Genomic DNA, 14,079 nt, shown 5'->3' with positions numbered 1-14,079 from the left:
AAGTGTGGATGGGGTGCGTTTACACCAGGTGGGGCTGTGGCCATTGGGAGGCCCTGGGCTCTGGGGCCCTAGTGTCGGCCCCAGTTGCAGGGAGGGCAGGAAGGTGAGGTGTAGGCTCTAAAGGGCTCTTGCCCCCTCACATCCCCTCTGTAGGCTAGGGGTTGGGTAAGACCTGGGCCTGCAGGTCCCTGGGGTGCAAGGGGAGCTGGGATTGATGGTGGGTACAGAGTTGAGGCCAGTGTGTTACCAGGGCAGGACATCCAGTTCTGAACGCTGCCAGGGGCCAGGGCTCAGTCATCCAGCAGGTGCTAACCCTGCTGCTAGAAATGAACGGCTCCCCTAGATTTACCGCGTCCTTCTCTTCCTCCGCTAGGCTGGCACAGGAGTGACCCACTTCACAGCGTTCAACCCCGCTGGCACAGGGCAGGCAGTGTGGCAAGACCTCCTTCAGGACGGCAGGCTGGACTCCCCGGCAGGTGAGGTGATGCATGGTCCAGGTAACTTTCTGAGCAGAAACTGGTTCTGACCCGAGGCCCACCTAGCTCAGTACTGACTCCGCAGTAGCTGCTGTGGGATAATTGGCCTCCCACAAAGAGCTCATCCTGCTCTCTGATAGTGGTTTAAACCCTGAAGCCGGAGGTTTAATATCCCTGGTATGATCGCGCTGGGTAGTCTTGTTGGCCATAGAAATCTCCATCTTCTCTCTTTGTCTCATGCTAAGTTCTTGGCCTCAACAACTTCCTGTGGCAGAGAGTTCCATGGGCTAATTGTGCACTGTGTGGACATGCATTTCCTTTGATTGGGTGTGAATTTTCAGACTTTGAATATCATTGAATATCCCCTTGTTCTTGTGCTCTGAGAGAGGGGGAGCAGACATTCCAAAAAGGCATTAGAATATTCTCCAGCTGGTTCCTTGTGCCTCCGAAGGCACCTCCTTGCTATCTGTTTAAATCACTGTAAGGATGAAAGGGTCCATTTTATGAACTTGTTGAGATGCTGGTCAAATTTTAAAGGTGACATCAAATAAACTAGATTTGCCAGTTGTCTAAATGTTCCAGCCAATCTTCGACTAGAATCTAATAGGTTAATCCCTTTAAATTGAGCCCAGGGAACACTAGCGTGCTAATTTCGTGCTAGGTTCTTTTCACATCAACTTTTAGCATGAACAGTGTTCAGTCAGGCACTTGGTTATTCTCAGTCAATCAACAGTTCATCCGGAAACACATCAGTATGTGATCAACAGTTCAGTCGCCCGGACGTTGTTTATCCCCCCAGTTATTGTCTTTGGAGAGCTAGTATCTATCGCTTCCCAAACCCACAGCATGTTTAGTGGCCACCATACAACACAATTCTCATAACCTCATAAGCATGAATAATACGCACATGTTGATGGAACAGTGGGTTTCAGCAGATCATAGCCTTTCCCTTGATACCTTACAAGGGAGGCTTTATATGCAATGTCACAGTTATATACAAATGATGAATATAGGGGTTACAGGGCACTCCCCTGGGGTGCAGAGTGTTACGCCATTAACCCTGGAACCCCTCCACATGGCTGCTCTGGATGTCCATTTTGCAGCTGCTTTGCAGGTTCTGTCACCTCTTGGTCCTGTGACTCTGGATGAGGGGAGAGGCTGTCTCGGGGGTTCACTGAGCTCTGGGGGTCCCACATGGTGACCTCAGTTTTATATACCCTGATTCCAGGGTTTGTTAGAGGGGCACGTTCTCATTTCTCATGGGCACTTGCCAACTGATTTCAGCTGTTGCTCTGCTGCTTCCATTGGTGTCCAGTAGATGGCGGGCGTGTATAACACATTTCTTCAGTGCTTTTCTGATCAAGGCTTTGTATGTTTGGTTCATTTCAAGGACTGTATTTCCGGATTAGCCCACACTGTTAATTAGAATGTCCTCCTTTCAAAGTTACTCCCTGTTTTATATCTTTCGGTGTTCCTTCATCTTTGTGTCATACAATTCCTATGTCACAATTATTTACAGTGAAAACCAACAAAGTCCCTTCTCCTCCAAATCTAATGTGTGTCCAGCTGTCCCTTATTGTCAGTCTCTAAGAACGGCCACACCTCTTTGCTACAGTCCTTCATGTGTTTTTGCTGGTATATAAGCATTTCACGTGATTTAGGGCTTGCAGCAGAACAAGAGACACTGTTCGTGCGTATCTACGCTCCTTTTGGTGCTGTGCACGTCTACACTGCAGCTGTCCCTCCATCTGAGCAGACATTTCAATTTCAAGCCCTTGTAGATAGGCTAAACTTCCCGTTGTCACGGAGTCCCCGGGCGATGCTCTGGAACTGCTCCCCACAAAGCCAGGCAGGACTTTGGGGAGCCTCCTCTCCCTTGGAGCAGACTTGTTCAGGGCAAGAAGCTCACACGGCTTCACTCTCCTTGGAGCATTCAGCATCCTCTGCCCGTCTGTGTGCTTCCCACAGCGAGCCTGCCCCAGCAGGGTCCTGAGGAAGCCACAGGGTCCTGCACCCCAACTTTGCAGTCAGACATGACTCTCAGCCAGCCAGTAACACAGAGGTTTATTCGATGACAGGAACAGGGTCTAAAACAGCTTGTAGGTACAGCGAACCGGACCCTTCGGCCAGGTCCATTCTGGGGGGCATGAGCCAGACCCCCACATCTGCACTTCACTCCTCGTCCCCAGCCAGCTCCAGACTAACAACCCCCTCCAGCCCCTCCTCTCTGGGCTTTGTCTCTTTCCCGGGCCAGGAGGTCACCCGACATCTTTGTCTCCCACACCTTTAGCATCCCCTTGCAGGGGGGAAGGGCCTGGCCATTAGTTGCCAGGAGACAGAGTGTCGGCCATTTATGCACACTGGCCTTTATCCCACCACCTAGAGACTTAAGAACTGCATAGGGGAAACTGAGGCACCCACACAGTGTTCAGAGGAAACATTAAGAACAGCCCCACTTCGTCACACCCGTCAGTCTGGGTTCAAGTTCAGTGGTCAAAGTCTTTCTAGTCTGGATGGTTTGTGGCAAGCAGCAGAGGCTGTGTGGGCTAGTCCAGCCTCATGTCAGTCACCTGCAAGGAAAGCTGGGTCAATGATGTCGGTTTCCCTGTGAGGGTTTGTAGCGATTTCCCACTCAGCCTCCTCCTGAGCCGATAGTAATGGCAGCAGCAACACACAGAACAAGAGAGAGCCTGTCGCACTCAGTGGCTGCTGACAAGGATAGTAGAAGAACGGATGCATTGGGAAGGAAGTTATTCAGCCTCGCTTAGTATGAAACTGGCAAACTACCAAGCAATCGTGTCTCGTTACCATTTCCTTTTCAGGAGGAAAAGTCTTGGCCAGGTCTTTGCCCGAGGACTGACAAAGACAGGTGACTATTAATATAGGAGGGCAGCGTGTGGCAGAACATGGGCTAAGAGCTTCACTCAATGTTTGTGACTCAGTGGCAAGATCAGTTGCATCTGCAGTTCCTCCTCGCAGATATGCGGGGCTGAGATATTCTGCTCTTTCACCAGAGAGAAAATCTAAGATAGAAAATCCCCCAGGTGAAGGAGATGGACTTTTTAATGACAAAATTAATGATGTTTTAGGAAAGATAAAGGATACAAGATCAACAGTAAGATCATTAAGTCTGTTTTAGTCTTTCAGGAACCAACATTTAGATACATCACAAACAGTTTTACTCCCATTATCTTTATTGTCTTACTATACCCAAAGATGACAAGCATACCAACAACAACAAACCTGCAACTTCTCAGCAGCAGCAGAGAAAGTCTTTAAACCACTCAGGGCATCAAGTCATTCTGCAATTTCCTCTTCTCTAGGAAATCTGAGAAGTGAGGATTGAGATCTGCCAACCACTCAATGATACAACTGTACTTCCCTTTTTGAATGTCAGCTTTCTCACGTCCTCCATGCGTGCACCGGACAATAGTGGATTTTAGAAATTACAGAAAAAGGTTTTACTATTCAGTTCAGGGCCCTCCCAACACCCTCCCTCCCCACCTTTCTCTCCTCAGGGACTCCTCCTGTGAGACTATGATAAGAATAGAAATTCAATCCCTTCTTGAAGTAGGCGCAATCGAGGAGGTTCACACGGAGTACAAGAATCTGGGGTTTTATTCAAGATGTTTCCTTACACTGAAGAAGGGTGGAGGACTCCATCAGATATTGGACCTAAGGAAGCTTAATGCATACATCAGAAAGTTCAGTTTCCGTATGGTAGTCCTGGCCTCTCCCTTCCCCTCATTTTCAAGTCAAGTATCAGAGGGGTAGCCCTTTTAGTCTGTATCCACAAAAACAACGAGCCGTCCGGTGGCACCTTAAAGACTAACAGATTTATTTGAGCATAAGCTTCTGTGGGTAAAAAAACCCACTTCTTCAGATGCATGGAGTGAAAATTACAGATACAGGCATAAATATACACTGGCACATGAAGAGAAGGGAGTTTCCTTACAAGTGAAGAACCAATGCTGAAGGCCAATTCAGTCAGGGTGGATGTGGTCCACTCCCAATAATTGATAAGGAGGTATCAACACCAAGAAAGGGAAAATTGCTTTTGTAGTGAGCCAGCCACTCCCAGACCTATTCAAGCCGAAATTGATGGTATTAAGTTTGCAAGTGAATTCTAGCTCTGCAGTTTCTCTTTGAAGTCTGTTTTTGAAGATTTTTTTGTTGAAGGATGGCTTCTAAATCTGTTATTGAGTGTCCAGGAAGATTGAAGTGTTCTCTACTGGCTTTTGTATGTTACCGTTCCTGATGTCTGATTTGTGTCCATGTATCCTTTTACATAGAGACTGTCCAGTTTGGCCAAGGTAAATGGCAGAGGGGCGTTGCTGGCACATGATGGCATATATCACGTTGCTAGATGTGCAGGTGAATGAGCCTCTGATGGTGTGATTGGGTCCCATGATGGTGTCACTAGAGTAGATAATCTTTCAAGTCAAGGTTGGTTTGCAGCCCTTGATGTAGAGAGGTGGTGTGTTTTCATAGTGTGAGGGGACCAAAACATTGCAAATACCTGCAGTTTGCCATTGGACAGGATCACATCCAATACCAGGTTCTACCCTTTGGGCTTTCAGTGGTTCCTAGAGTCTTAACAAAACGCCTCTGTATGGTAGTGGCTTTTCTAAGACATTAAGAAGTTTTTATTTAACTGCTTTTGAGCAATTGGCTTCTGAAGACACTAGTCAAGGAAGTTTTGCTAAGGGATGTCTGCTAGAGGCCTGTTTCACAATGTAAGTCGATTAATAACTGTGAACATGTCTCTTTCATCAGCTGTTCAGAGCATTCCTTTCATAGGCCTGACCCTAGAGAGAGCAGCGCTCTCCTGCCCACAGGCAGGTTTTAGACTATTCCAACTGCAGTACCGGTATTTGACCGGAAACCTGTTCCAAAGGTGATTATTTATCTGAAATTGCTGGTCCCATACGTCACCCCTGTGCCAGGCTCGGAGTGGTGGGGCTAGGATTACAGCCCAGCCAAGGACTGCATGCCCAGAAGAATTCATATTCCATAGGGATTCTGACGTCTGTGCTGTGGGGAGCTCAGACAGAAAACACGCTCAGAGGGACAGCTGACACTGACATTCTCTTCCAGTGCACTCACAACAGGATGGGGAGAGCACTTAAGGGAGTTGGTGGGGAGAGATGGCTGGAGCGACAGAGAGGGAGCGTTCCCTGTGCTAGAACTGAGAGCAGTCTACCTGGCCTGAGGTCCTTTCACCCACGAACACACGAGAGACGGCAATAGGTGTTACACACAACACGACGATGCTGTATTACCTGAGGCAGGGAGGCCTTGTTCATCTCACCTTTGCAGGGTAGCCGTAGATCTACGGGACTGGTACATTCAACCCAATGGTTACCCAAGAGGCCTTCACCTAGCAGGCAAGGAGAACAGCAAAGTGGACAAGCTCAGCAGAGATTTGATGCAGCCACACAAATGGTCTCTGAAGGATCCAGTACTTCAAGATGTCTTTGGGGGATCCAGAGAGATGTTTGCTGCCAGCAGGGACAGGAAGAACCTTGATTTTGCTTGAGACAAAGAATCCAATTTCAGATGCATTCATCCTTAACAGGGGGCAGGGCCCATCCCGTCCCATGTGTTCCCCACTTCCCAGCAGTATTGGAAAGAGAGAGATCAGGACAAGGCCAATGTAATTGTACCAGTCCCTGCTTGGCTAAGGCAGGAGTGGCACACAGATCTCCCTAGTGTCTCCAAGGGGAATTTGAAATGTCTGCCTGCAGTCCTGGGTTTGTTGTCACATCAGGAAGGGAATATTTATCATCAGGGTCCCCTGGCCCTGCACCAAATAATTTGGATTGTAGGACTTTTACAGACGTGAAAATATCTGGTATGATGGAAGTACAACTGATTTTCATTAACTCTGGAAATATACTTAGATTCCGCATCATCTACTGGATACCAGTGGAAGCAGCAGAGCAGCAGCTGAAATCAGTTGGCAAGTGCACAGAAGAAAGGAGAAGGTGTCGCCCCCCCCCCCCCCCCCCCGAGTCTCAGTGCTGTGACTGCAGAGGCTGTGGACAGAGCTGTGGGGCAGGGAGCGCCCACGTCCAATTTGTAATCTCCGTCGTGGGGAGAGGGCACAGGATCACTGTGGTGCTGCTCCGGGAAGGTTCCAATGTCTGGCCTGTGCAGGCCCAGCAGTGTGAGCATGCAGACAATGTGGAGAACACCAGCTATGAGTCAGCGACAGGCCTGTGGCACTTTATAGACTAACAGACGTATTGGAGCATGAGCTTTCGTGGGTGAATGCCCACTTCATCGGATAATTGGATTCAGACTAACATGGCTACCCCTCTGATACTTGAGTTATGAGTCAGTAACCTCCATCTTATCACCCTTAGTGACTGGGTCTTCAAATCTGCGCTGTCCTCTGGCACGGGCCCTGCTGTAACTCCAGCGCCCATTTATCGCCTCACTGGGCAGAGTTCCAATTTTGAAGGGCTTCTCTTTGGCTCAAATAGCCTCTCAGCCTTGCCACTGTCTGTGGCCATGTGCTCCATGCCAAGTCCCTGTTTAGCCAGCAGGGTGCCTGTCTGTGAAGCCTCTGCTGCTGGGTTTTTGTAGCAACCGTGGCACCACGAAGGACTGTACTTCCTCTGCTTTTACTGCTAAGGCCCTTCTAGAAAGGAGCATTTCACTAAGGCTCTGTGAACTGTCACGGTGGTGCTTCCCTCTCCCCAGGACGTTGAGCCTAATTAGATTGTGGTCACTGTTACTTAGTGAGTCAGCTGCTGTCACATCTTGAATTGGCTTCTGTGTGTTACTTAAGACAAAGTCAAGAGTGACATCAGAATGGCCAGACTGCGTCAGACCAGTGATCCATCTAGCCCCATATCGAGTCTGCCAACAATGGCTTCTACAAAGAACATAACAGTGGCCACGCTGGGTCAGACCAAAGGGCCATCTAGCCCAAAATCTTGTCTGCTGACAGTGGCCAATGCAAGGAGCCCCAGAGGGAATGAACAGAACAGGTAACCATCGAGTGATCCATCCTCTGTCACCCATTCCGAGCTTCTGGCAAACAGAGGCCAGGGACACCATCCCTGCCCATCCTGGCTAATAGCCATTGATGGACCTACCCTCCATGAACTTACCTAGTTCTTTTTTGAACCCTGCTATAGTCTTGGCCTTCACAACATCCTCTGGCAAAAAGTTCCACAGGTTGTACAATGTGTGAAGAAACACTTCCTTTTGTTTATTTTAAACCTGCTGCCTATTAATTTCATTGGGTGACCCCTGGTTCTTATGTTGTTTACCCTGTTATATAACACTTCCTTATTTACTTTCTCCAAACCATTCATGATTTATAGACCACTAGCATATCCCACTTTAGCTGTCTCTTTTCCAAGGTGGAAAGTCCCAGTTTTATTAATCTCTCCTCATATGGAAGCTGTTCCATACCTCTAATAATTTTTGTTGCCCTTTTCTGAACCTTTTCCAATTCCAATAGATCTTTTTTGAGATGGGGCAACCACATCTGCACACAGTATTCAAGGTGTGGGTGTACCATGGATTTATATAGAGGCAATATGATATTTTCTCTCTTTTTTTCCTAATAATTCCCAATGTTCTATTTGCTTTTTTGGCTGCCGCTGCACATTGAGTGGATGTTTTCAGAGAACTATCCACAGTGACTCCAAGATCTTTCTTGATTGGTAACAGCTAATATAGACCCCCTCATTTTATATGGCTAGTTGGTATTATGTTTTCCAATGTACATCACTTTGTATTTATCAACATTGAATTTCATCTACCATTTTGTTGCCCAGTCACCCAGTTTTGTGAGATCCTTTTGTAGCTCTTCACAGTCAGCCTGGGTCTTAACTGTCTTGAGCAATTTTGTATCATGTGAAAATTTTGCCACCTCACTGTTTACCCCTATTTCCAGGTCATTTATGAATATGTTGATTAGGACTGGTCCCAGAACAGACCCCTGGGGGACACAACTATTTACCTCTCTCCATTCTGAAACCTGACCATTTGTTCCTACCTGTTGTTTCCTGTCTTTTAACCAGTTACTGATCCATGCAAGGACCTTCCCTCTTATCCCATGACTGCTTACTTTGCGTAAGAGCCTGTGGCGAGGGACCTTGTCAAAGGCTTTCTGAAAGTCCAAGTACACTATATCCACTGGATCCCCCTTGTCCACATGCTTGTTGACACTGTGAGTCTTGTAGTAGATTGGTGAGGCATGAATTCCTTTTTCAAAAGCTGTGTTGACTTTTCCCCAACAAATAGTGTTCATCTGTGTGTCTGACGATTCTGGTTTTTTACTGTAGTTTCAACCCGTTTGCCTGGCACTGAGGTCAGGCTTACTGGCCTGCAGTTGCCAGGGTTGCCTCTGGTTGGCCTTTCCTTGTAGGCACTAGAAGTTGCTGTTCCAAGAAGCAATCACTGAAAATGTTTAGAAATTGTTTCTCTGCACTTTGTGCCTTTGCCCAGTTTATCAGAGGGGCCAAGTGCTGAGTCTGGACCACTGCAGGACAGTGTGGGGCTGGCAGCACGTCCTGGGATGCTGTTTGGGGGGTAAGAGTCCCAGTGTTCTCACCGTCTGCTTTTCCTACCTGACAGGGAAGGGCAGCCTCACAGAGAAGGGGGAGGCGACTGCAGCAGCTGTTTGCGCCACCTGCACAGTGCCAGCCCGGGGGCACAGGACGCTGGAGCTGGGCCTGGCCTGGGACATGCCACGCATTCACTTTGGCTCAAAGGAGAAGCTGCATCTCAGGTACGTGCCCAGATCCCCTATGTGCTTCCAGGCACAGGTGCCACCCACCAGACAGAGCTGTGTGTGCCGTATGCCCAGCCTTCTCTCTCTGTCACGCAACGTGGACCCAGCACCTCCTCCATGGCAGGCATCTTGCATGGTCACCATGCCCCTGGGACACTGCCCAGCTCCCCCCACTGCACCTCCCAACACATGCCCTGCCCATCCCACTTTCTTGCACCCCAGCATGGTCTCTCATAGCCCCAGCTGGTCCCATCAAGGAGGAGCCATGCCTGCTGGGGCATATGGTCTGCATGGGCCCCCCGAGTGGTGCACCCGTGAGAGTCTTCCCGGCAGCCTGCTGTCTGTCAGGGCATACAGGAGAGTCTTCCCGGCAGCCTGCTGTCTGTCAGGGCATACAGGAGAGTCTTCCCGGCAGCCTGCTGTCTGTCAGGGCATACAGGAGAGTCTGCCCGGCAGCCTTCTGTCTGTCGGGGGCACGCGCGGGAGAGTCTGCCCGGCAGCCTGCTGTCTGTCAGGGGGCACGCGCGGGCGAGAGTCTGCCCGGCAGCCTGCTGTCTCTCAGGGGGCACGCGCGGGCGAGAGTCTGCCCGGCAGCCTGCTGTCTCTCAGGGGGCACGCGCGGGCGAGAGTCTGCCCGGCAGCCTGCTGTCTCTCAGGGGGCACGCGCGGGCGAGAGTCTGCCCGGCAGCCTGCTGTCTCTCAGGGGGCACGCGCGGGCGAGAGTCTGCCCGGCAGCCTGCTGTCTCTCAGGGGGCACGCGCGGGCGAGAGTCTGCCCGGCAGCCTGCTGTCTCTCAGGGGGCACGCGCGGGCGAGAGTCTGCCCGGCAGCCTGCTGTCTCTCAGGGGGCACGCGCGGGCGAGAGTCTGCCCGGCAGCCTGCTGTCTCTCAGGGGGCACGCGCGGGCGAGAGTCTGCCCGGCAGCCTGCTCTCTCTCAGGGCACGCGCGGGAGAGTCTGCCCGGCAGCCTGCTCTCTCTCAGGGCACGCGCGGGAGAGTCTGCCCAGCAGCCTGCTGTCTCTCAGGGCAACTTTGCCTATATTGCCCATTGTTTAACCTCCGAGACTCGGTCAGACTCTGCTTGGCTCGGCCAAGACAAGGGGATTCTCTGTCGCTGGGAGCCTTTATACCAAGGTTGGGCCCCGCTCTGGCTCAGCCCAGCACTGGGCCTGGTGCAAGCACTGCTGGGTGGGGTCTGCAGCCAGTGTGCTGCAGGAGCTCAGACTAGATGATGACACGGGTCCCTTCTGGCTGTCCCAGCCTTGGGACACCCTGTCCTAGCACCCCTCGGCCAGGCCAGCTGCAGCTGCTCCTCTCCCATCCGAGCAGGGAGCCCTGCTCGGAGGCTGCAGGTGGGGATGGCTGCGCCTGGGTCAGCAGCAGTGTGTCAGAGTGACAACCTGCGCCCAGCCTGGGAAGGGGCAGTTTCCTGATGTCATCGATTCCTGTTCTGCAAGTGCTAGAGCCGTTAGCGTTTCGGTACAGCACTGCCAGCACACGTGGTGCCCTGAGGGAGGGGGGCAGGGAGAGCACTGTCAGGGCCCCTACCCGAGGGGAATCCATCGCCCCCACCCCTCCCTGCAGTGCCAGGGCTGTGCTGAGAACAGGCCCTGTGGGTTGCTGGCCTGAAGCGCTGTGCTGGCTAGCTGGGGCAGGGGTCCCTGCCATGCGGGGGAGCGTGCTGTCCTGTGCAGACAGGGCCGGACAGACTGCACCGGGCTGCCTCTTGCAGGCCTGCACCCAGTAACGTCTCTCCTGGCAGGCGGTACACGCGCTATTTCGGCAGTGCAGGGGACGCGTGCCCGGCCCTCTCCCACTACGCGCTCACGCACTATGAGCAGTGGGAGGAGAAGATCGAGAGCTGGCAGAGGCCCATCTTGGAAAGCAGGTAGAGCGGTCGCCTGGCTGGTAGCTGGGTCCATCTCCAGTGGGGGGGGGAGCCCCCTGGGGCCGAGGGGACCCCCTGGCCAGGCCACAGACAGGGTCGGGTACAATTGGCAAGCCGCTGCTGTCACCAGGGGTCTGCAGAGTTGGTTTGGGGCAGGTTCGGCCTCCTGCCAGCCGCAGAGTGGCTCGTTGGAGAGTCACCGCACCCCCCAGTGGCTGGCCCTGTTGCACCCGGATCCCGAAGCATGGGGTGCCGAGCGTGCTGCTTCTGTGTGTGCACGGGGGCGGGTGTCTTGCTGTGCTCTGGGTCTCTGGGGGTCCCCTTTCAGAGCCTGTCACCGATGGGTGAGCCCCGTGCCTGTGTGTGGGCAGGTGCTGGGCCTCGGGGCTGGTTCTCTCCTTGCTGGTTCCCTTAGGCCAGAGCTCCAGGCAGGATGTCTCCTTCACTCCTGGCTTCCCTGGCTCTCCGGGGGCAGGAGAGACTGCGCACACGCAGGCCCATGGAGCTTGCTTTTGCTGTCTGGAGAGCAGAGCTGGTTGAGCCAGCCCAGGCTGGCGCTTGGCTCCTGGAAGGACCCAGGAACTGGAGCTCCCAGGCTGGCCTGAGAAGCCAGCCGCTCCTGAGCTGTGAGCAGTTCCCTCAGTGCAGCTGCTGCGGTGGGCTGGAGCCTGCATCCCCCGCGAGCTTCTGTCTCCTCCCCAGCAAGGGAGGTGGGGGGTGGGCAGGTGTGTCTGAATATGCTGCTCCCTAGCTCTGTGCCTCAAGGAGGGCGGGGGCGGGGGACGACCCTTCCTGGGGTCTGAGGAAGGGGTGGGATGCGTTGTAGGGCTCCAGGCCCATGAGGCCGGGCTGTGGCTCCGTGAAGGGGGATCCATAGAGGCGACGTATTTGCTTTCCCATCTGTCCCTCTCGCCCACAGCCACCTGCCCCCCTGGTACAAGTCGGCTCTCTTCAACGAGCTCTACTTCGTGGCGGATGGCGGGACCCTGTGGCTGGAGCTGCCCCCGGAGGCCTGTGCGGAGGACGTGCAGGGTCCAGCGGGAGCCGGGCTGTCCCAGATCTTCCCTGTCCTGCGGGAGTACGGAAGGTTTGCTTACTTGGAAGGTAAAGTGCAGGGCTGATTGCTGCGGGGCGAGGGCCCCACTTACCCCTCCCGACTGAGCCCAGGGCAAGGGGCTTGTCACCCTCTGGGGCGGCCTTGCTGACCCACTTCCTTCAGGGTGGGGGGAGGGAGCAGCCTGCCCCCCCATGGAGTCCATTGGGGGCTGCACCCCTCACCCAGGCCGGGGCCGCTGCCTCGCCACTCTCGGCCCCCAGGAAGGGCAAATTCCCTGCTAGGCACAGGGCCAGGGCCAGGGCCCAACCCCTCGTCCCCTGCTCCCCGTGTTGTGTGGAGGGGTGGGGACCCCTGGTGCCCCTGCGGCCCCCCGGCAGGATCTGCCCCCCTCACTATCGGTGCTGGGCTTCCAGGCCAGGAGTACCGGATGTACAACACCTACGACGTTCACTTCTACGCCTCCTTCGCCCTCGCCATGCTCTGGCCCAAGCTGGAGATCAGCCTGCAGTACGATATCGGTGAGTGCCCGGCGGGCCCTGCCCCCTGCCCGGCCCCCTGCCCGGCCCGGGCCCCTCGGCGGGTTCACCAACCCCCTGCCCAGCCCAGGCCCCTCAACGGGTTCACTAGCCCCCTGCCCAGGCCCCTGCCCAGCCCGGCCCCCTGGGTGGGTTCACCAGCCCCCTGCCCGGCCCCCTGCCCGGCCCGGGCCCCTCGGCGGGTTCACCAACCCCCAGCCCGGCCCCCTGCCCGGCCCGGGCCCCTCGGCAGGTTCACCAGCCCCCTGCCTGGCCCCCTGCCCGGCCCGGGCCCCTGGGCGGGTTCACCAGCCCCCTGCCGAGCCCCCTGCCCAGCCCAGGACCCTGGGCAGGTTCACGGGCCCCCTGCCCAGCCAGGCCCCCTGGGCGGGTTCACCAGCCCCCTGCCCGGCCCCCTGGGTGGGTTCACCAGCCCCCTGCCCGGCCCCCTGCCCGGCCCCCTGGGTGGGTTCACCAGCCCCCTGCCCGGCCCCCTGCCCGGCCCCCTGGGTGGGTTCACCAGCCCCCTGCCCGGCCCCCTGCCAGGCCCGGGCCCCTCGGCGGGTTCACCAATCCCCAGCCCGGCCCCCTGCCCGGCCTGGGCCCCTCGGCGGGTTCACCAGCCCCCTGCCCGGCCCCCTGGGTGGGTTCACCAGCCCCCTGCCCTTCCCCCTGCCCGGCCCGGGCCCCTCGGCGGGTTCACCAACCCCCAGCCCGGCCCCCTGCCCAGCCCGGGCCCCTGGGCGGGTTCACCAGCCCCCTGCCGAGCCCCCTGCCCAGCCCAGGCCCCTGGGCAGGTTCACGGGCCCCCTGCCCAGCCCGGGCCCCTGGGCGGGTTCACGGGCCCCCTGCCCGGCCCCCTGCCCAGACCGGGCCCCTGGGCGGGTTCACGGGCCCCCTGCCCGGCCCCCTGCCCAGACCGGGCCCCTGGGCGGGTTCACGGGCCCCCTGCCCAGCCCAGGCCCCTCAGTGGGTTCACGGGCCCCATCCAGCCCGGGCCCCTGGGCGGGTTCACGGGCCCCCGGCCCAGCCCGGGCCCCTGGGCGGGTTCACGGGCCCCCTGCCCAGCCCGGGCCCCTGGGCGGGTTCACGGGCCCCCTGCCCAGCCCGGGCCCCTGGGCGGGTTCACGGGCCCCCTGCCCAGCCCGGGCCCCTGGGCGGGTTCACAGGCCCCCATCCAGCCCGGGCCCCTGGGCGGGTTCACAGGCCCCCATCCAGCCCGGGCCCCTGGGCGGGTTCACAGGCCCCCATCCAGCCCGGGCCCCTCGGCGGGTTCACGGATCCCCTGCCCAGCCTGGGCCCCTCAGTGGGATCATGGGCACCCATCCAGCCCAGGCCCCTCGGCGGGTTCACGGGCCCTCATCCAGCCCGGGCCCCTCGGCAAGGTCA

At 55.8% G+C, this 14,079-nt stretch overlaps 2 protein-coding genes across 6 annotated transcripts in view; both read left to right on the top strand.

The window, feature by feature from the left end:
* The window catches only part of GBA2 (glucosylceramidase beta 2), a 52,932-nt gene that overhangs the window by 28,306 nt on the left and 10,547 nt on the right, over nt 1–14,079 (top strand). The window contains 5 exon segments of the mRNA XM_050943572.1: nt 374–476; nt 9,075–9,228; nt 10,993–11,118; nt 12,038–12,222; nt 12,589–12,693. Coding sequence (XP_050799529.1) covers nt 374–476; nt 9,075–9,228; nt 10,993–11,118; nt 12,038–12,222; nt 12,589–12,693 — 673 coding nt within the window.
* Nucleotides 9,242–10,983, top strand: LOC127046516 (uncharacterized). Of its 5 annotated transcripts, none has more exons than XM_050943662.1 (2): nt 9,242–9,741; nt 10,029–10,983. In XM_050943662.1, exons 1-2 carry the CDS (start codon nt 9,248–9,250, stop codon nt 10,456–10,458), a joined length of 924 nt encoding a protein of 307 aa, XP_050799619.1. In that variant the 5' UTR covers nt 9,242–9,247; the 3' UTR covers nt 10,459–10,983. The 5 variants fall into 5 exon arrangements, with proteins under 5 accessions (XP_050799619.1, XP_050799618.1, XP_050799616.1 ...); XM_050943661.1 differs by having other exon boundaries at nt 9,982–10,983; XM_050943659.1 differs by having other exon boundaries at nt 9,888–10,983.

This window comes from Gopherus flavomarginatus, chromosome 3 (genome assembly GCF_025201925.1).
Source record: "Gopherus flavomarginatus isolate rGopFla2 chromosome 3, rGopFla2.mat.asm, whole genome shotgun sequence".
In the NCBI taxonomy this organism is placed as follows: Eukaryota; Metazoa; Chordata; order Testudines; family Testudinidae; genus Gopherus; species Gopherus flavomarginatus.
Note: the sequence above shows the minus strand (reverse complement) of the source record. Positions and strands in the feature narration are given on the sequence as shown.

Excerpts from the sequence above, each read along its gene's own strand:
- LOC127046516 (XM_050943658.1), top strand. The coding sequence starts at position 9,248 with ATGTGCTTCCAGGCACAGGTGCCACCCACCAGACAGAGCTGTGTGTGC. Across the intron at positions 9,742-9,840 it reads TGCCCGGCAGCCTGCTGTCT|GGGGCACGCGCGGGCGAGAG; the intron begins GTCAGGGGGCAC and ends GCTGTCTCTCAG.